The sequence below is a fragment of the Dermacentor silvarum genome, chromosome 6, assembly GCF_013339745.2.
Source record: "Dermacentor silvarum isolate Dsil-2018 chromosome 6, BIME_Dsil_1.4, whole genome shotgun sequence".
NCBI classification, from domain to species: Eukaryota; Metazoa; Arthropoda; class Arachnida; order Ixodida; family Ixodidae; genus Dermacentor; species Dermacentor silvarum.
In genome coordinates, this window is record NC_051159.1 from 38,303,772 (window position 1) to 38,324,381 (window position 20,610).

A 20,610-nucleotide genomic window follows, 5' to 3' on the forward strand; every position below is an offset into this window, starting at 1 on the left:
TGTGTCAATTGTCCTTGCCAAAAAACTTGTTTCCAAGTACTCGGATCCATTCGTCATTCTTAAACACTTGAGTGACCTGACCTACGACCCCGCTAAAGTGACAGCTGATAACCGCCGCTCACACAAGACTGAAGTTGTGCAGGTCACACAATTAAAACCCCACCATCAATGCTCGGTGAGCTTTGTCTGTAAATGTAATGTTACACCAGAGGAGCGTAGAAGAAGAGGTAGAGGAAGAAGGAGCGGCACAAGGTTTTGGTGATCGGCTGTTTCAAACTGTCCTATGTCTTTACTCTTTTCACCCTTAACACTGTAAATAAACCCATTGCACCTGTTACAATATAAAAATTTTGTTGAAATAAAAATATAGTCGGGACCCCCCCTGACTGCCTTTTTCTGAAGCAACACCACCTAGATAGCCCAAGGCCTACGCACTCCGATCCATGACGTCATGCTACCGGCCCGACTGTCATAGAATATAACGGGGATGCTCCCGCGTAAGCAGCAGTAATTTTGACGTCACTGCTTTTGTCACGCCAGCCTTGGCAATGAAAATTTCAGCCCAGGTCGCAAGACGTCATAGATCGGAGGGTGTAGGCCTGTGCTATCTAGGTGGTGTTGTCTGAAAGCACCCTACTGTCCATGCAAACAGTGATAGACAAAACTGCCCAAACAAAGCCAGACCTGGACGAAGGCACTCAGTGACAAATCTGTCAAAGGCCAATATGAAGAAGCGATGGTGATGACCACAGTGGCAAAAGCTAAGACAATTCCAGTTGCATTTCGCTTTGAGGGTACTACTGCATTAAAAGGCCACTGCCAAACCAATTGCGTTAATGATGAGATAAAAAAATACATTTTCGCAAGCAATCAAGTTAATAATGAGGCATAACAGTGTTTTGGCAAGATTCCTGTCATCGCATGAGCTGCACATGCTTCACACGAGGCTACCCCTTTCAGACTGTAAAGGAGAGTGGATATCTCCCATCTTCAATGAACCCCTACTAAGATGTAGATACTCCTTTGCCATGTGTCACTCTACATGAATGTCTTTCAGGCGGATGTTGCCTAGTCCAAAGGCCTTCGGAGTGCCCATGTGTCATAGGAATTAAGCTAGATCCTGCAAGGTAGTGTCCCAGGAAAAATCCAACATGTTCAGCATGAACAAAAAGGTGCTAAAGGCACACACAGGTCATAAAATGGCTGCTGTACATTTGCACATTCTGTGAACGTCACATTCGATAAAACTATTTTCGTAAAATTATAATACTTATACTGTCATGTAACTGTTTGTTATAATATGCAACAAACTTTAAACATAAAAAAATAGCACAGTTTCGCCCTAAGGGCGAAGCAATGAATACGATAGCAACACGGCAATGTCATACGAAGTAAGGTGAGCGGCATTGGTAGCAATATGAATTGCAGTAAACATGAGCTGATTAAGTAAGCAAGTGTGCTGCGGCGTAAGTAGACCGACATGAAGAGAGACTCGATGACCACGAGAAGGCGCGTGTGAAACGGTGGTGTTGATGAGAAGTGCTTCCCGTGGGCAGCGCGTGCGAAGGGACACACCTGTAGCGTTGCACTGCCGACCCGGGCAGCATTGCATGTGTAGCGTGCGTTGGAAAATGTGGCCCGACTATTACTAACTAATTGAACAAGCGTGGTGTGAGCGCGCACAAACAAACATGGATAGATCACACTGAATGACTGCAGACAACGACTGTCAAAACGCTGGCAGCAAGCGCATACGCCGCAGCAGCGGGCGAAGGTACGTGCGGTCTATCGCTTCAACGGAAACTGAGCGGCGAATGCATGGCGCATAAAGGTCAGAGCTGTGTGGAGATAAGCGACGGTGCAAGCGAGAGACGAGCGCGGATGTTGGCAGAGTAGAAGTGCGACCCCCCCCCCCCCCCCCCCCCGCTCCCTCCGGCGCTGGCTTCCCGCTTCCTTGCTTGCGCGTGGGAGATTGAGTGCGTTGGCTCTCCGTGATAGCGCGCGTCCTCACACGCTTCCGCTCGGGCATACGGCGCGCGGCGACGATTTTATCTATAGGGAACCTCACGGCGACGGCGACGACAACGGCGACGCCGACGGCAGAAATCCGGTTGAAGTGTCCATATAATTGCTATCGCAATAAAATAATTTTTTGAAATTGACACCAAGTTACAGCCACTAAAAAATTTGGCAAAACTACTTTTCAAGAAGAAGCAATTAGGTAAGCACCCATTGAAACATTTTTAGTGCTCACAGAGTGCTCACAGAACAGGACTCAACCTGCAATTGAACAAGCTGTCCTTACATCATCGTCATTTTCCGGCAGGGTGATGGTCTTCCCAATAATGACATCGTCTCCAGACACCCTGGTACCAGGTGCTATGATGCCGTCGTCATCTAGCTTGTCATAAATGGCATTTCGCATGCCTGAAAAAGACACATTGCAGATTATACCATGAGCCTAATAATGCTCATGTAAGTACTGTTGCTTCATCCGATTTATGAAACACCTACCCTGGCAGGTCTCTCGTGTTGGCTTCTCGAACTGTTCTTCCTGGTCTCCGACCCGCTTGCATTCAGAATCCTTGTATGACCGATAAAACACTGACCTGAAAAATGGCAAGTACAATCTGTTGCAAGGGCTCTATTACATGATACTCAGTCTGTGCTGCCAAATCTTTCAAGCAGTTTAAAAATTATTACCTGGACATGCATTGATTTTCTATGTTCTATCTTGATTTCACTGTCCCCTGCTCAGACTTATGCACTGCATAAAATAAAATGCAATAAGTTGTAAAAGGTAATCTTGCGTTTGACACCTCTGCACAATAGACTGCTGTCATAAGGAGAAACGGGGCTAGATTTCTTCACGTAAAAGGCAATTTTAATAACTGAGTGAGAAGAATCGGGGTAACAAAGAGGCTCAACTTTTTCATTAGTAATAACCACGAGGCCAACAGATAATGAAACCAGGGAGGGCACAGAAGAAATAAACTTTTTTTTTTGGAATGAAACGTGGAAATATTAGGGAAAAAAAGATGAAAACACAAGGGAAGACCACTTGCAGCTGGTGGGAGCCAGACCCACAATCTCCGTGTGATGAAAGCAATGCTCTACACTTTCTTGGGTGTTTATGTGTATCTATTAAACCTAGCCCTGGGAGTGTTAGCAAGCACCACACACAGCCATGGCAGCGAATGCGGAACATTTTTTCAACTGGAGGCGTCACATTGTATATGAGCTTAGGAGCAGGCAACTGGCCACCCTAGTACACTACACCTCAAGGTATCCAGGCTGCCGGAGTTGATAGTACCTTCACTTTGCAATGAGCAAGATGAATCAGGGGAACCGAGGGGCATGATTTTTTGTAACAACCACATGAAGCGTAGGGGAATAATTGTTAGAGCATCACAAGCATTGTGTTGAGGTAGTGCATTTGGCCCCCACCTATGACAAGTCACCTTTTCAAGTCACCTTCTCAAGTCACCTTGTCTTCCACTCTCAGTTCTCCTTCCTGTATTATTTCTACATTTTAATTTGTAATAAACCAATTCATTTCCCCTATGTATTCCTTGGCTTCATTATTATGACAGGGCTTCTCATCGCTGTATAGAGGTTGTAGTTATGGTAATCAAGCAGAGGAGAGTGGAAAATGTTGGGTGCATTAACAGAGTGATACATCCTGCTGCTACTATCATCTTTTAATTATGCATACAGAAAACAGTATACTACAGGAAATACTGCCTCTCAAGTTTTACAGCAATGGCATTATAGGTGGACTTCACCCCCTTTGGAGGAATCACGTTCTGCTGATGAAAAATATGGGCCAATACCAAAGGCAGTGAAGTCTAACACAGTGTCTCAAAGCAACAGCTGTCACAAGGGAAGAATGCGAGAAACTGGCATGTGACATATGCGCCATACGTAATCCTCTAGCATTTTCTGGACCTGCTGTTGTATTGCCTTGTGTTCTTTCTGAGCCACATGGTACGGATTTTGTCGAATGGATCTTGCGGTCTCCTCCGTGATTATGCAGTGCTTAGTCAGTGGTGCTCGGTCAATTCGAGACGTTGAGGAGAAATAGTCCTTAAATTGGTCAAGCAGTTCAAGAAGCGCCTATCTTTCGGCGTTAAACTTGGACCAACATCGACGATGGGTACATGTCGTGCCATATCAGCCATTGCTTCGTCTTGAGCAGCAAAACAGTGTTGCGCATTGTCGATTCCGCGAAAGTATGCTACCACGGTGCCTTTGCCGATGTGCCGGCGTTCGTTAGTGAAATTTGTCAGCAGCACGTCAGCATATCCCTCTGTTAAGCTTACAAGGCCACAAACGATGGCAATGCCTTGACGCAACAGAAGTGCTGTTATTTGTTCGGCTACTCCATCTTCATTGTACTGTGCATCGCAAATAACCAGAACAAGACTGCGTGATAGGGGCAGTATAAAGACATCGTCGGCGACACATAAAGATCAGCTTTGTGGTGCTGCACCATGGGTCGTCGTGTCTTTACTAGAGCAAAAGTGACCCCGCCGTCACGTATGCTAACCACAGTGCCATATTCCCACAAGAAGTCCATGCCTAGTATGAGCTGTTTGTAACATTGTGGTAAAATGACAAAGGTAGCGACAAAAGCTATATTCTCGATCTCGAGTCTTGCTGTACATTTGCCTGTAGGTGTCACCAGCTGACCTCAAGCATTTCGAATGGAAGTGCCCGTCCATAGCGTTTTAATTTTCTTAAGTTTGTCTGCCAAGGGCTTGCTCATTATAGGAAAGTCGGCACCAGTGCCAACTTAGGTCATCATTTTGTGCCCATGAACGATTACAGGGAGGTCGGCACTCACAATTATGTCGGCGTTCTGCTCTGATAGTTCGTCGATCTGCTGCGTTCTTGGCAATACTGGGGGCGTTTCAGCAATTTGATTAGTGCAACCTTCCTCCCCGGAGGTTGCTGTTTTCAGTTTCCCTGCCGTGGGCTGGGAGACCTCCCTCTCACCACATCAGCAAAACTGCGGCGGTTCGGAGATGAAAAACATGATGGAGACGGCGACCATGACCGGATATTAGAGGAGATCACTTGCCGTCCTGTAAGGCTGTCATCAAAGGGGCCACGGCTTTCATCAAGCTGATGGCATGTAGCAACAGGTGAATTTCTCTAGTAGCCAGCTTGATGGTGAGGGCAGAATTGGAAAATGTGCCCAGGTTCCCACAACTGTAGCACACTGGTCGGCGATCGACAGTGATATATCGATCCTGCGAAGCTGCTGGGGTCACCGAAAAGGCTCTCGTTGGGCCCAGGCTGTGACAGGTAGGCACTAGCGGTACTATTGCATTGGTATAGCAGACAGCGGACGATGGACAGCGTCAGCATAGCTGTATGCGCTTGGCTGAAAGCATGGTTCGGGGTCTAGTTCAGGAGGTGCGAAGGCTTGTCAGAGTTATTGGTGCACAACTTCAGCAACAGAGGCAACCATGAACTCCTTCGGCATCGCTGTTTGCTCTGCAATTGAAATCTCCTCGCGCACAATCTTCCTTATCAATTGGCGAAGAGAATTTTTGTTGGTGGCCGTCAGTACTGTGGCTCCTGCAGACAGAGTGCCGGTCATATTGCTGGTAATGTTGCTGCAGCACCCGTTCGATTGCTGTGGCCTCCTTAATAAATGAATCCACCGTTGTCGGTTGGTTGCGTACAAGGTCAGCAAAGAGCTGTTCCTTGACGCCACGCATAAGATAACTCAGCTTTTTTGGCTCAGTCATGTTGGGATCTGTGCGGCGAAACAAATGTGCCATGTCTTCGGCAAACATCCAGACATCCTCATTTGGCATTTCGATACGCGACTCAAGAAGGCGTTGAGCGTTATCCTGTCGATTCATATTTCCGAAGGTCTCAAGTAACCGATGGTAAAACTCGTCCCGGTTTGGCAAGCTTCCCTCACGGTTCACGAACCATGTTCTTGCGCTCCCTTCGAGGACGAAGTACACGATTGAAAGCTTCTGGCCGGGACGCCAGTGATTGGAGTTGGCCACGCATTCATACTGGTCCAGCCAGTCTTCAGCATCTTCATGCTCGTTGCCATGAAAGCTCACGGGGATTCGAAGGTTTTGAACCGTCACCTGTGTCAGGCTTGCCAATGCCATTTCTTGAGCAGAGGTGGTCGTTGACAGGGCTGGTCCTTGCAGAATACCGAATTTTGGGCTCAGACCTTGCAGGCGGCGGCTTGTGTGGTGTACAGGCATCTCGATGTCTCACTGGGCTGGATGTAGGGATGGGCATAGGGCTGCTCAAGAGAGTCCTGATCATCAGACAATGAGTGCAGTACCCCGCACCTCCACCAGTGTCTCAGTTCATTGAGAATGACAGCTGTAATTGCGAGAGGTCGTCCTGTCGCACTCTATCGGCACACCCGAGAATAGGGAACACAGACTTCTTCTATTGAGCCTGCATGCACTCTCGAGCACATTGTCGTCATCACCATCGTGATTCGATGCAGAAAGAGGCGCAGCAATATTCAGTCATGTTTTGCATCCTTGCATTAAAAAAAACCCTGACAGACAGGTTCTACATGTTCCAAGTTAGCATAAACCAAAGAGTCAAACGTCTGTTCTGATGTTGAGATGATACAAAACATTTAGAAGCAAATTACACCTCATCACTATGTTTCCCAGGTGAGCATTCAACTTAACAGCTCTGGCAATATTATTCCAACTAACGAATGTGCGTCTGTACTTAATGATGTTTTCATGCGAAACTTTTCATCAACCACAGACATTACTTTCCTATCCATGCACGACTACGATTACCAAGCAATGTTTCCCATAATCAGTGAACCAGCAGGCGTCGTATCAATTATCTTTAAAACCATCTTCAGCTCCAGGACACGATTTAATTAACGCAACATTTTTTAAAAGCACCAGCTGTTACTCTTCCATTTTTTCTAGCAATGATATTCCGACAGTCACTAGACAAGGGTTCTTTGCCTGCTGAACGGAAGGTCGAGAAGGTGATCGCACTCCATAAGTCAGGTGACAAGCATTCTCCATATAACTACCGCCCCATCTCGCTCACTTCCATTCCATGTAAGATGCTAAAACATATACTTGCCTCTAATCTTGCTAGCTTTCTTGAAACTAATTCATTTTATTCACCATCGCAACATGGCTTCCGCAAGAGATAATCATGTGAAACACAATTACAGTAGTTTTATTTATGCATAAGATAAACGTCATCTTTGACCACTCTTCAACTGCTAACTGAATATTTTTAGACTTTTTTAAAGCTTTTGACAAAGTATGCCATTATCTTCTAATCTTTAAGCTGCATCAAATTAACATTGATCCCAGACTGTTTGCATGGCTTGAGTGCTTTCTTTCTAACCGTTCACCGTTTGTCTTTGCTATTGACTCAAACTCGCAGCCAAGCAGAGTACGATCCGGCGTATCTTAAGGGTCGGTACTTGGTCCCCTCATTTTCTTGATTTACATAAATGATCTACACTCTAGTGTTTCCTCTAACATTAATTATTCACAGAAGACTGAATAATCTTCAGGGAAATAATGTACAACAGTGACATATCTTCTCTTCAATCCGACCTCAATGCTATTTCTACTTGGTGCCAATCTTGGTCAATTGAACTAAATAACCAAAAATGTAAATTTCTGCGTGTGTCCAGAACTTCTCACCAGCTTCCTTCTTAGTGCGTTAATAATCTCCCTTTAGACCCTGTTTCATCCTACACATATCGTGGTATCCCTATTACTAACAACCTCTTGTGGTCTATGCATGCTTCTTATGTAATTAAAGACGCTAACCGCCATGCTGGGATACCTAAAACGTTATTTCACTAAGGCACCGTTTTCCCTAAAATAATTGCTATACAAGCCACTAGTCCGCTCAAAGCTTCAGTATGCAGCAGCAGTTTGGAATCCCTTCCAGAAAAACCCAATTCACTCATTAGAAATAGTGCAACATAACTATGCTCGTTTTGTTTTTTCTAACTATAACCGAACTGCCAGCACTTCTGTAATGAAATTAAACCTTGGCTTGCCATCTTTAGCCTCTCACTGTAAAGACCTTAAGACTTTCACTTTTTCACAAGATACTTCATCATCCTTGCCTTTGCGACGAACTGATCGCCCTTCAATTCATCAAGGTTAGACCACAATAACAAAGTCGGAATTTCATTATGCCAAACCAATGCCATGTTTCATTCATTCCTTCCGCGTACATCTGCTGAGTGGCATCGCCTTCCCGCCTCAACCGCTACTATTCTTGACAACCAGCACTTCATGGCAGTATTAGATAACATTGTACAGTAGAACCCCGCTGTTACGTTTTTCACGGGACCGTAAAAAAAAACGTAAGAGCCGGGAAACGCAAGAGCCAGGAAACAGGAAAAATTGAGAAATGGGAGTAGTGTTGAACTGCACACAATATTATTTTAATTCTTACATGCGACAAAAAGTAGTTTCGCCCGACAGCCAAAGTATCGATTGCGATGAGCTATACGAAGTAAGAATAGTAGTTTTATCATCTGTATAAACTTGTAAACATTCGGTTATTAACTAATTAACAAACATGGTGTCAGCGCCCACAGGCAACCATGAACACATCACACTCGATGAGCGCGGACATGCACAGTTAAGCTCCGCTGCAGAAGCGAGCGAAGTGACCTTCGTGCTGTTGTCTATCGCTTCAACCCAAACTGAGCGCCAAGAACATGCAGCACGCACAAAGCCACGAGCTGCCGACACACCTACACTGCGTAGAATCTGCCTCATGGCAGATCGCTTTCAAGGTAGGGCCCGCGGGACCGTGCGCCGCCGCGCAGTATGATGCCAGAGCACAACGCTGCCCGCTATCCCTCCCCTTGCTCCCTCGCCTCGAGCTCAACGGAAGGAGGCGCGCTTCCTCCCTGCTTTTCTTTCTTTGCGCGCGAGACGCAGTCGTCGGCTCCCCTCGCACGCTTTCACTCGCACATTCAGCATACGGCCGCGCGGCTTCCCTCGCACGCTTTCACTCGCACATACAGCATACGGCGCGCGGCGACGTATGCTGTATGTGCGAGTGAAAGCGTGCGAGGGGAGCCGACGACTGCGTCTCGCGCGCAAAAGAAAGCATACGGCGCGCGGCGACGGCGTTATCGCCCTTGGACTTTATACGGAACATCTATGAGCCAAAACCAATTTTAGGGCCGCAACGCGTCATAAATATCATCTTTAGATAGCAAAAGCGGATATCAGATGCCATACTTTTGCTGGCGGAAACCGAAAATACGTAATAAATGTCGCTTTAGTAAGGTAGTGCGTTGGGCGAGTTGGTGCATAGCTAAACAAATGAGTTGTGGCGCAAGGAAAGAAGAAGGAAAACCAAGGGGAGACAGGATAGGGCCAAGGGGAGACAGGATTTGGCGCCCTATCCTGTCTCCCCTTGGTTTTCCTTCTTCTTTCCTTGCGCCACAACTCATTTGTTTAATAAATGTCGCCCCCAGCACTTTGGGCGGCCAATGCCATCGTCAAGCAACCAAGCCAAGCGACATGAAAAGTCAAAATGGCCGCTCGGGCCAGCGCGGTGTGGCAGCTCGCAACGTATGATGCGGGAACGGTCCCTTGGTTGCGACGTAACAGTGGGGTTACCAATGCATTGGGTTCTATGGGAGCTGTGCCGGGACCGGCAGAAAACGACGTAACAGCCGGGAAAACGCAGCACCCGGGAACGTAACAGCGGGGTTCTACTGTATAAATAGGAGCATTTCATTCATGCTTTTGTACTACCAATTGTATTACTGTAACACTGTATTAATGCACTGTATGCACCGTATTACATTTTATTAACCAGCCCTACAAGAACACTTCGATAAAATTGTATAACTGAGAGCCATCTATTTCTGTAGTACTAACGACATTGCTGCACTGTACATTTTTTTTCTGTATTTGATGTAACCACTCCCCTCTTTAATGCCCCCGGCCCTGAGGGTACACAAAATAAATAAGTAAACTAGTGTAATTGGCTCCGGTTGCAGTGAAATATACAGGACTGTGCACTTTGGTGCCTTCAACTTTGCAATGTACAATGTTTTCCTAAGGTCCTGCTTGCAGGAAGGCGGAGGAGAAAGGTATGGCACACAATGAACTGGCAAGCCATTGATGTGCTGACACAAGAGCCATGATGTACTACAAAGCAGACAGGCCTACCTGAAAAATCCCCGGTCGATTGCCGAGGCATTGACAATGATGGAGTCCTCCTGGTTGTATCCTGTGTATGACAAAATAGCCACAATGGAGTTGATGCCAGCTGGCAGCTCACGGAAACGAAGGTACTCCATTGAGCGTGTTGTGGTCAGTGGCTTGTGGGGATAGTAGAGCACATGGGCAAGGGTGTCCATGCGCACATGAAAGTTTGTGATGTAGATGCCCATAGCTTGCTTCCCCATGGCAGACTGGTATGTGTTACGTGGCGACTGGTTGTGGTCAGGAAAGGGGATAATCGAGGCGCACACACCAAGAATCATGGATGGGTGGATTTCACAATGTGTGTAGGTAGAACAATATGCAAGTCCTTTGTCCTGCAGGTCATCAGGGGTCATAGACAGCATAACCGTCTCTTCCTCAAGTGTGTCGATGTACTCAACCACTCCACTCGCCACCAAGTCTTGCCAACTGTAGTTGTTGTACTCGCGATCCTTGAGGTTGTCAATGTGGCGTCGCTTGAGCAGAAGTTTCTGGTCTTCAACAATGAGGAGAGGCCGGCAGATGCGGCCCGCATCTGTATAGATCCGAATTTCCCGGTCTCTAATGTCTCGCACCATTGAGACTTCTGACACAATGATGTCCATCTGTCGGCGCAGCTTGCGGAGGGTGTTCATCAATTGGTCTGGGTCCCTGTGAATGCCCACCCAGCAGCCATTGACAAAGATTTTTGTAGCTTCTGCAATGGCTGAGGGCGCTATCTCTTCCAAGTTCTCCATGCTCCATTCCTCCAAGAACTCGAGGATGGGTGAAGGCTGTGAGCCTACAGAAATATAGGACATGAGAGCTAGATTCTTCACCAGGCCTACAGCATGGCCTTCTGGTGTTTCAGCAGGGCAGATCATACCCCACAGTGTGTTATGGAGTTGACGGGGCTTGGCAAGTTTGCCATCTCGACCAATGGGAGAGTTGACACGCCGAAGATGTGACAACGTTGAAGCATAGGTTAGGCGATTGAGCACCTGAGACACTCCAGCACGTGCTTGATGTGCCTTCTTTTGGTCACCCCAGTTTCCTGTTGCCAGGGAGTAGCGGAGTCCGTCAGTTATGATACGGGTCTTGATAGCCAATTCAAGGTTAAAGTCCTTGCCACGGTCTATGAACTTCTGAGCATACATGCGTACCTCCTTAGTGAGATTACGGAAAAGACCCCGAAACAGGAAAGCCATTAGGGGACCAGCTAAATCTAGGCGCTTGTTGCCGTAGTGATCACGGTCATCTAGCTCTCTTCGTCCCAGAGCAGCAAGCAGCAGCCGGTGAACCATGTAACTGCAAAACCATAAAAAGACAAAATATACATGCAAATGAATGCAATGATTCTGTTAATGCTCAAACACAGTTACACATACAGCTCCAATCGGTTTACTAAAACCTCAGAGTGATAAAAAATCCGTTGAATGAAAAGAAACAGACATTACGAAACAACGAAGTGCAGTTCTGAATAAAATTAACTGCCACACCTGGAAATATCATGAAACTTCTAAGATAGAAAGCATTAAGGGCCCCTCACTAGGTCTGGCCATTTTAAGCTGACAAGCGCAGTGCATACAATGCGCGCTAACGATTGTGTCTGCCAAGTATTACAGTAAAAGCTCGATGATACGAATCTCACGGGGTCACGAAAAATATTCGTATTAGCCGAAATTCGTATCATCGAAACACAATTAAAACTACTGTCGAATCTCGATAATTCGAACTCGAAGGGGCCCGAAAATTTGTTCGAATTAAAAGGACGTATTTTTGAAGTATTCGTGCACCATAGCACGATGCACGAACGGTGCGAGTCGTGAAATATCGCGGCACGCAAGCGCATAGCAAGCGCGGGCCACGAAACTGCTCACGCCGGCTAACGGTCGCTTCCCGATAACGACAGAAAACAAAGCGGCGCCGGCACACGGGTGCGCGCGGAGACCGTCGAAGGTGAGGGAGGAGGGCGGCAGGAAAGAGGATTTGGCCGCATCAGCTCCGCCGCTTCGGTGGCTCCCCTCGCCCTCCCTCTCAACTCCCTCGTAGCTCTCTCACCTTCGACTCCGTGCGCACATCTCCGTGCGCGCGCGCCGCCGTGCTGGCGCCAGCTTATTTTAGCCGCCCCCTGAAGTTTTGTTTTCTGCCGTTATCGAGAAGCGAGCGTTTGCGGGCGTGGCAGTTTCGTTGGCCCAACTGTGCCTCTGCCGCTGCTTCCCTCTGCGCTGCTGCCAACATGTGACTAGAAAATAGAGAAGGGTTCACTGCCATTTTATCCGCCTGGCTGAGACGTCGGCACTATTGTGTGCTAGAATACGGTTGTCTAGAACACTCTAGTCGTGCCGGCACGTACACGCTTGTTCCGGCGCGATGCAGAAACGGCGACCTTGCAATTTGAGAGAGGGTGAAATTTCCGCCGCGGGTTTTTTTTTTTTTTCCGTTCCTTCGCGCGCGGCATTGAGGGGTCTCTCCTGAGCTTTTGCTCTATGGCGGTGTCGGAGCAATGCCGGTCGGAGGCGCCGCCGCGTGATTTGGCGCGCTGCTAAGAGCATTGTCGGTGCGCGGTATGTTCGAAATAAGTGCATTCGAATTCGCTTGCTTCGCGTTGACGTTGAACGAAAGCACGTTTTTCATGATAGTCTCGCTGTGCAATTGTGCTCAGTGTTGACATTGCGAGGCCTAGCTGCTTAGCCAACTCCGTCCGCTTCCTCTTGGGATCCTCATCGACCTTTCGAAGAATGTCTAATTTCTCTTTAAAGGAGAATGCTTTCCGCTTGCGAGACATAGCTCGCTGCGACTAGGAAAAATGGCGCAAACACGAAGAACGCGGCCCGAAGCGCAGCAGCCACTCCATCTGATGGCTCGCAGAAAAGGAGAAGTACAAAAGCACCAAAAGCGCCACCGCTTCAAACTCTTCGTGCCCAGTCGCGGAGTCCGCGCTGTCCGGCGCTGCGCCTCCGCACCAAAAGAGGAGAGAAAGCGCGTGACTGCTCGCTGTTCTCTTTCGCGGCCGTCGGTGGAGCGGCGTTTATTCGTATCAACCGACGCAGGCTGAAAATCGATTCGTAACAACCATTCTCTAGCACGTTGCAAAGTAATGGGGCTCGGCCGGGACCACAGAAAAATTCGTATCATCCGGAAATTCGTATTAGCCGTGATCGTATCATCGAGCTTTTACTGTATATGGCTATGCAACGCAGAATAAGCTGAAATTCAAACCAAGCGTCGCTTGCCCTGCTCCTCGCGGGCGCTGCGCTCCCCGCCGAGGAGTGACGTCAATCACGCAAGTGCGCTAAATTGCCATGCTGTGACGTCACTCTCAGTGACACGTGACTGAGAATTATTAAAGGCAACAGCAGTTATTTGTTGATCTGTTGCTTCAATAGAAGAATTAAGGTATAGGGAAATAATAAAACCTATATACCGAATGTATGCGTGTCTGTTTTATTTCGTACCATAAAAAGATTTACTTCCATTTCGTCTGCTTGTTCCCATGAGTTGCGCACGCAGAGAACAAAACTATGTCATTTTCTACGGTGTTCCAGTGTGCGATCATGCTCTGTAATCCGCTTGCGTCTGCCTCAGTGTTTGTGTAGCACTGACTTATACCGCTAGTCAGGTGTTCTCATGCACAGTGCACAAAATTGTGCGCTGTGCAAAACAAAACAAATGCAACAGCTCATGCACGAAGTCGTCAGCGGAAGTGCGCCACGCAGTAACCGAGCAAGAGAGAAAAAAATAAGGCGGGGCCTATGACATATGCGTCATGCGATGCTCCAGCTGCAGTATGGGAGAAGGCAGGAAAGGAATTTCGCTTGTGGAGGCTAGATAGGGCAAGTGGAGAGAGTGTCTATGCTGGTGGTGACGCTCGCCTCCTGAAATCATGGGTTCATGGCACTGAGATATTTTTATCTTGGCTATTAATGAACCAATTTTTTAAATTCTTGCAGTAGAATGCTCCCTAGAGGTCACATAACAACTTCCAACAAACATATCAAGACAACAAAGCATATCAGTCAGCAGGCTGCCCAGCCAGTAGTGAAAGAAACTAGGTGTTGCATTTGTTCATTCTTTGCTGACGAGATAAGCAAGCTGCACACGCTCTCTCTCTCTCGCCCCTGCTTTATTAACTATCAGATCGTTGTTCCCTCTCCACCACCCAAACCCTTTCAGCACACCTATCAACCCTCTCAGTCCTAACAATAAAGTTATTGTTCACCACCAGCCAGCATGTCGTAAGCTAACGTGCTGGGAGTACCGGTTTACTACACAAGGCCACTTGCTAATGGCAATCTGTGACAGTACCACTTTACTCATAATGTGACTGGCAATAAATGTGCTCCAGAAACTGCCAACTGTTTTTCATATTGAAAAACGCCACTCGTGGGTGCAAAAGAATCACAGGAGCTGGTGGCTGCTGCACCTTCGGCACTTCGCTGGTCATTGCAGAGCAACCAAGACGGCGACCGCTACGAAGTTCTGTGCTTGGTTGACGGAGCCGGCACGTTGGCAGGTTTACAGCACAGCACTAACAATTGAATGAATTGAATTCTGGGGTTTTACGTGCCAAAACCATGATTTGATTATGAGGCACGCTGTAGTGGGGGGACTTTGGGTTAATTTTGGCCACCAGGGAATCTCTAACGTGCCCCCCCAATGCACTGGAGACGGGGGTCTTGCATTTTTGCCCCCATCGAAATGCGGCTGGGATTTGATGCCGCGACCTCGTGCTTAGCAGCGCAACACCATAGCCGCTAAGCCACCGCAGCGGATCCGCATTAACAACTACATGTAGCGGGGTGGGCTATAAATGTCCCTATTTTGCCATGCTTACAAGATGTGTGCATGGTTTCTGCGCATGCCATAATGGAGATATTCCTCAACCCTTCAAGATCATCTCTAGATACGGGAAACCATGCACAGTGGGAGCACTGCAGAGGTCAGGAGCACTGAAAGCTTTGCCAGAGGTTGTTTCTGAATGTATCATTTGTACGTGCTGTGAACCCATACTATCCTATCCTTTGAACTCGTACTAGCTCCTACAGCCATGGGTTCAATCAAGAGCAATATGTGTAAACTTTTACGAAACGGTAAATAAACTTCAACAACTTCTACTGCCCCTAGAGACTAATTTTTTTTTGCAGTCGCATATGAATGCGAGAAGGAAAAAAAAAAGCCGCATTTGTTGTTTGACAAATTAAGCACGTCAAACCACATGTTGCCAGGCGACTAAGGACTATCACCGCTGGCAGCCGTTGCAGCAATGATTGCCTTGTGAAACAAAATGGACATTAAGTCTACTCTCGCACCCAATGAGACAGCCTAAGGTTCTAGAATAGTGCCTAGTTTAAACATTTTTTTCCCCCACCATTCTATGTATTTTCGTAGATATTTCCATGCATGCATTATTTCAGATTTTGCCGCTGACCAATTTTACAACATTGTCATTGTCATGCTATCACTCTTGTGCAAGACACACTGGCTGTATCAAATTTCACGAGTGCTGTCAATTCTATAGAGAAACGGGCACATCATATTGTACCCACGTTGCAAAACCTGCAGTACATTCTTAATCTGACAGTGCCCACTGGCTGCTCTGATATGCACAGTGATGAATGCATAACTAGCAGTCAGATTCGAGCAGTGTTTGATGATCATAAACCAAATGTTTCTTTACTTCCTGGGCACAACCTCACCCAGTGAACAGTTCCATCTTTGACATTCAGTCTGTCAGCTACTGTTTCTGCCTGGGCATCATCACCTTGAGACAATATTGTAGGATTAAGTGCAGGGCTCGAAGATGTGACAGAATTAAATGAAGATTTGCTTGGCCCAATTACATTTTGATGGTGTGCAGTGAAATGTAGCCAGAAAAAAAAAAAAAAAAACACACGAAAACAAGTGGGATGGTTCACCTTGCAAATTCTTCCCACTTCATATTTTGTCTACTGGACTTCTTTTTTTCTCCCTCTCCTTGTCACACTTTCTACTGCTTAGGCCAATGAGCCATGCCTAATCCAATAGATTCTTTACTGACTCATTTGTAGGCGTTCCCAAAATTCACAATTACCTCTTCCAGCCATGCAGCTATCCTGCACTTCCGCAATACTGATGCACAATCAAACTTGTGATTTGCAGTTACCATACAGCAGCGCAGCCCAATGGCAGCACCACCCACCTTTCAAAGTGAATCTCTCATCTGGACTACTGCGCTAAAACATAACTGCAGTGCACTTTTCATCACCCATAACTCACCCGAGGTAGTAAGCCTTTTTTGTCTCACAAAAGTCGCTCACACCAACATGGGGCAGCATTTCTTTCTGCAGGATTTCCTTGGAATATTTGATACGCTTCTCCTTGGTGACACCTGGGCGTGCTCCACGTGAACCAATGAAGTTCAGAGCGACATTTTGCTCCTGAATCACAAAGGCTTCGTCTAAAGAAGGCTTGACCATTTCCATCATCTCGGGATCTTCAAAGTCATAGATGATGTGTTCCAGTATGTCACGATCAGCCACAAAGCCAAGTGCTCGAAACACTATCATTATGGGAATCTCTTGCTTGATGTAGGGCAATATGGCTATAATCCTCTGGCCGATGGCACTCTTGCGAACTCCCTGCATAAATGTAAAACACAAACATTGAGGTGATTACACCACAGGAGCTCAGTGCCATGCATTCGTTTCAACACTTGTTCAGACTTTGAATTTGAATATGAGCATGTATTTAAAGTTTATTGTGTGTCTCACGCCCTACACGGGTTTCTGGCATTCAGTACCCAATGACATCTCAGACTATAATTTGCCAAGTGGTATGTATGTTATCTACCCGTTGTTTGCAGTCTTCTATGCTTATTAAAATGTTGTAACTTATCGAATCTAAAAAGCTGAAAACTTAGTAATAGCGGACTAAAAGTAATAGGGATGGATGAAAAGGAATGGCATGTTAATAATATTCCTGCCTTTTACTTTCTGTGTGTTTACACAAGATTGGAATGTGAAGAAGGGTGAAAGAATAAGATACATATTTATATTGACAGAAGGGCTTCCTTTTGTAAGAGGCAGGCACCCTAAACTGCCACCTTCAGTGGGTCAAAATATTTAAACCATCAATAGTACAACACATGATGACATAAACTGAACTAAGAAATGTTCAGTGATGACTGTTTCTTAGATTTAGGTGCCCAGGTGGCAGAATTATCACAACGCTTCAAAATGTCTGCAACACAATTGTTGCAAAATTTCTCATATGAAGGTCATATTTTGAACAAAACGTTAACAACAATACAATGGCTGAATAGCTGGGTTGGTGTTAAGTGGGAGACTGCTAAGGAACATTAAATAATGCGCTAATAAAACTTATGATTAAATATTTCTGCAAGTGACCTCAAGTCGGCGACAAACTTTTCTGTCCCCTTTGAACGGTAACAGCATTTAATAATGTACAAAATGTAGCTGTATGAACTTGTGGCATGCCACGTTCTTACCTGGCCTCCCCTGGCCATCATGTTGACCCAGAGGGTGCTGGTGGGTCGGGATGAGTGCTCAAGGCAAGAGCGGCACTCAGCCTTGTAGGCATATTTAGAATCTTTCATTTGAAATACATACACTGTATTGGTTGCCATCTTTTCCTGTGCAATCAGTACCTGCAAAGACAAATAACCACAAGGTAAAAAATGTGAAGGCACTGCAGTTCCAAGCCAACGCAATTTTCTCAGCACATTTGTGATGTATAATAAGCATGTGTGTTCACCATCATCCAAAAGCTGATTTCACAGCCTTTCTGATGTGGCAGAAGGCTAACACTTGAAGTGCAATGAGCAGAAGCTGACAGAATAATGTCAGCAAAGCTTTGAATGGACAGCAAGGCTGCTTCACTGCACTAAAAAGTGAAGCTACAAATGATGAGCAGACAAGCATGCCATGGCACTCTTATGTACACCATAGTATTTAACTATGCCACCACTGATTCCGAAGCATCGCTCCTCTGACACTACTTGTGCGATCCCTACAAGCTCTGTACCTCCAACAGTAACCAAGCACGATCTTTATTTCAATAAAATTGTTTCTGTCTCTCTCTCTCCAACAGCGACACAACCTTGGCAACTTCGTCTGAAAGGGCAATAATGGATGGCTGCCTAAACGCCCACCTCATCACCCCACTGCATGGTTTTGTTCATGCAATGACAAGGAAAGAGTCGGCTGCAGTTTTATGCCCCCAAATTTCAAGCACTACACCTGAAATTTGCATTTTCCACGACCAGACCACACATGAGCCTAGTAGCCAGTCCCAGAAATTTTTCTGGCAGGCATCGACAGCTTGAACAAAAGACATTATGCAAAAGCACAGGGAAGGGAGCCAGTGGCAACCTGGATGAGAACTGTCAGTGCCGTGCTGAACTGCTTATGCTAACAAAGCCCAATGTCTTAAAACCCCTTTTGATGCCCATCTGCAAAACCAAACTGGCACTGCATTGTCCAGTAACAACACGAAAAGAGGCGTGCTTGAAAAAAATTACTTCCAAGTGAACTGTACTGCTTTCCCCATACCAAGAGGAACCTAAGAGAAAATGGTTAGATGCTACCAATTTTGACTGCAATGCTGCCTTCAAAACAACAACGGACATGCTACATTTTAAAACCTGCAGACTTACCAAGCCTGTCACTGTGATAGTTGACATTTACTATTGCAAGAAGCACTGTTTACTAATACAGTGTAGACCACTTATAACGTGAGTCGCCAGTCGCGAATATCCGCACTATAACCAAAGCAACAATTTTCAAGGCCTGCACATATGCAAAACATGTGCACCGAGGCGCCACGCATATGCGACAGTCGAGGAATGCGGCTAGAACGTTTGCATTCAATTTACAGTCGAATCTCGTTAATTGGAACCAAATCATGCTGCTGCGCCTTCGACCGGCATTGCTCCGGCACCGCCATAGAGTAAAAGCTTAGGAGAGACCCCTCAAGGTCGCCGATTCTGCGTTGCGCCGAAACATGCGTGTACGTGCCGACGTCTCAGCCACGCTACCGTAGCTACGCGTAGAAAATGGCAGTGAACCCTTCTTTCTCCTTTATGCTTCCTCTACTTTCTAGTCACGTGTTGACCTTGCACGCTGCAGCTACGGCGCAGAGGGAAACAGCGACGCTGTCCCAGGCCGGCCAACAAAACTGCCCCACGCTGCCAAACGCCCGCTTCCCGATAGCGGCAGAAAACGAAACTTCAGGAAGCTGGCGCCGGGCTAGCTGGAGCGGCGGCGCCTGCACGGCGGCCGGCGCGCACGGTGACAATCGAAAGTGAGGGAGCTACGAGGGAGGGCGATGGGAGCCACCGAAGCGGCGGAGTTGCCGAGGCAAAATCCGCTTCCATGCCGCCCTCCTCCCTCACATTCCACAATCTCCACGTACGCCCTTCGCCATGCCGTGCTGGCACGGCATGGCGAAGGGCGTATGTGCGCTTATATATGCGCATAAGGCATATATATTTATGCCTTATGCGCATTCACGTACAAAGATTTCAAGAAAAATAAAAAATTTCAGGACATGTTGAGCTAACTAATGATGTATCACATGTATTTTTAGTCCGACCACCAAAGCAACTTTTTATACCTTTAAGACGAAGCTTTTAAACCTTCAACGAACCTTCAAACCTTCAAATATTTTCCGGCTATACTATGTAAACCAGGCTACCATTCTATATTTAATTTGTGCCGTCTAGATTTTCCTGCGTTCCGAGTGAAAAATTCAAACTTTGCAATTTTACTCACTTTTACTGGTGCCAAAAGCACTTGAAGCATTCAAATATTTGAAAAAATTGGCTATTTTGGCAGTCACACATCTTCATTGTCTTTTTTAAAACACCATCTGAATGTCTGGGTCATACAACATGCCTTCGAAAAAAGAACGTTGATTGGTGCCTTCTAGCTCAGCTGGGCAAGAACAATAAATATTCGCCAGAATGCTAGAACATTTTTAACAAGAAATAAATGTGAAGATTGAGTTTTAAACTTCAACAAACGTAGAACGTAGAAACTTTTTCAACTATATGTCTGTGACGGTTGAAAAAAATAGCTGATTTGGCGTGAAATGACCCAGATATATAACTTCCCTGAAAAATTATTAAGAATAAAACTCGGCATGGACCTATACAGTAGCCGACCAATTTTCTGAATCTCGCATCGATCAAAAAATGGTCCGAAAAACTTGTTCACCCCAAAAAATCTAATTTATTTGGCTTAGAGTGGCATAAAAAATATCTAATAATGCCCTGCCTCATACTACGCTCTGAGGCGATTAAGATTTGCTTGAATTTGCGCAAGAATGACGTCTCCATATACAGTCGACAAGAGCATCACCGCATCGGTGATCTCCGTTGGCGGAGATCGCCATGGAGATC

The 20,610-nt window shown here is 46.4% G+C and overlaps 1 protein-coding gene across 11 annotated transcripts in view; it reads right to left on the bottom strand.

Annotated features, from left to right (window-relative positions):
* The window catches only part of LOC119455432 (DNA-directed RNA polymerase II subunit RPB2), a 209,761-nt gene that overhangs the window by 174,430 nt on the left and 14,721 nt on the right, over positions 1-20,610 (bottom strand). For 6 of the 11 annotated variants that reach the window (XM_049668768.1, XM_049668769.1, XM_049668765.1 and 3 more), the window contains exons 5-9: positions 17,698-17,856; positions 16,467-16,828; positions 10,194-11,516; positions 2,515-2,609; positions 2,306-2,427 (exon numbers count right to left, since the gene is read on the bottom strand). The exons of 1 other annotated variant lie outside the window; for it this stretch is intronic. In XM_049668768.1, coding sequence (XP_049524725.1) covers positions 2,306-2,427; positions 2,515-2,609; positions 10,194-11,516; positions 16,467-16,828; positions 17,698-17,856 — 2,061 coding nt within the window. The remainder of the gene's footprint in view (positions 1-2,305; positions 2,428-2,514; positions 2,610-10,193; positions 11,517-16,466; positions 16,829-17,697; positions 17,857-20,610) is intronic. 4 more of the 11 variants (XM_049668772.1, XM_049668771.1, XM_049668770.1 and 1 more) reach the window with 4 other exon arrangements.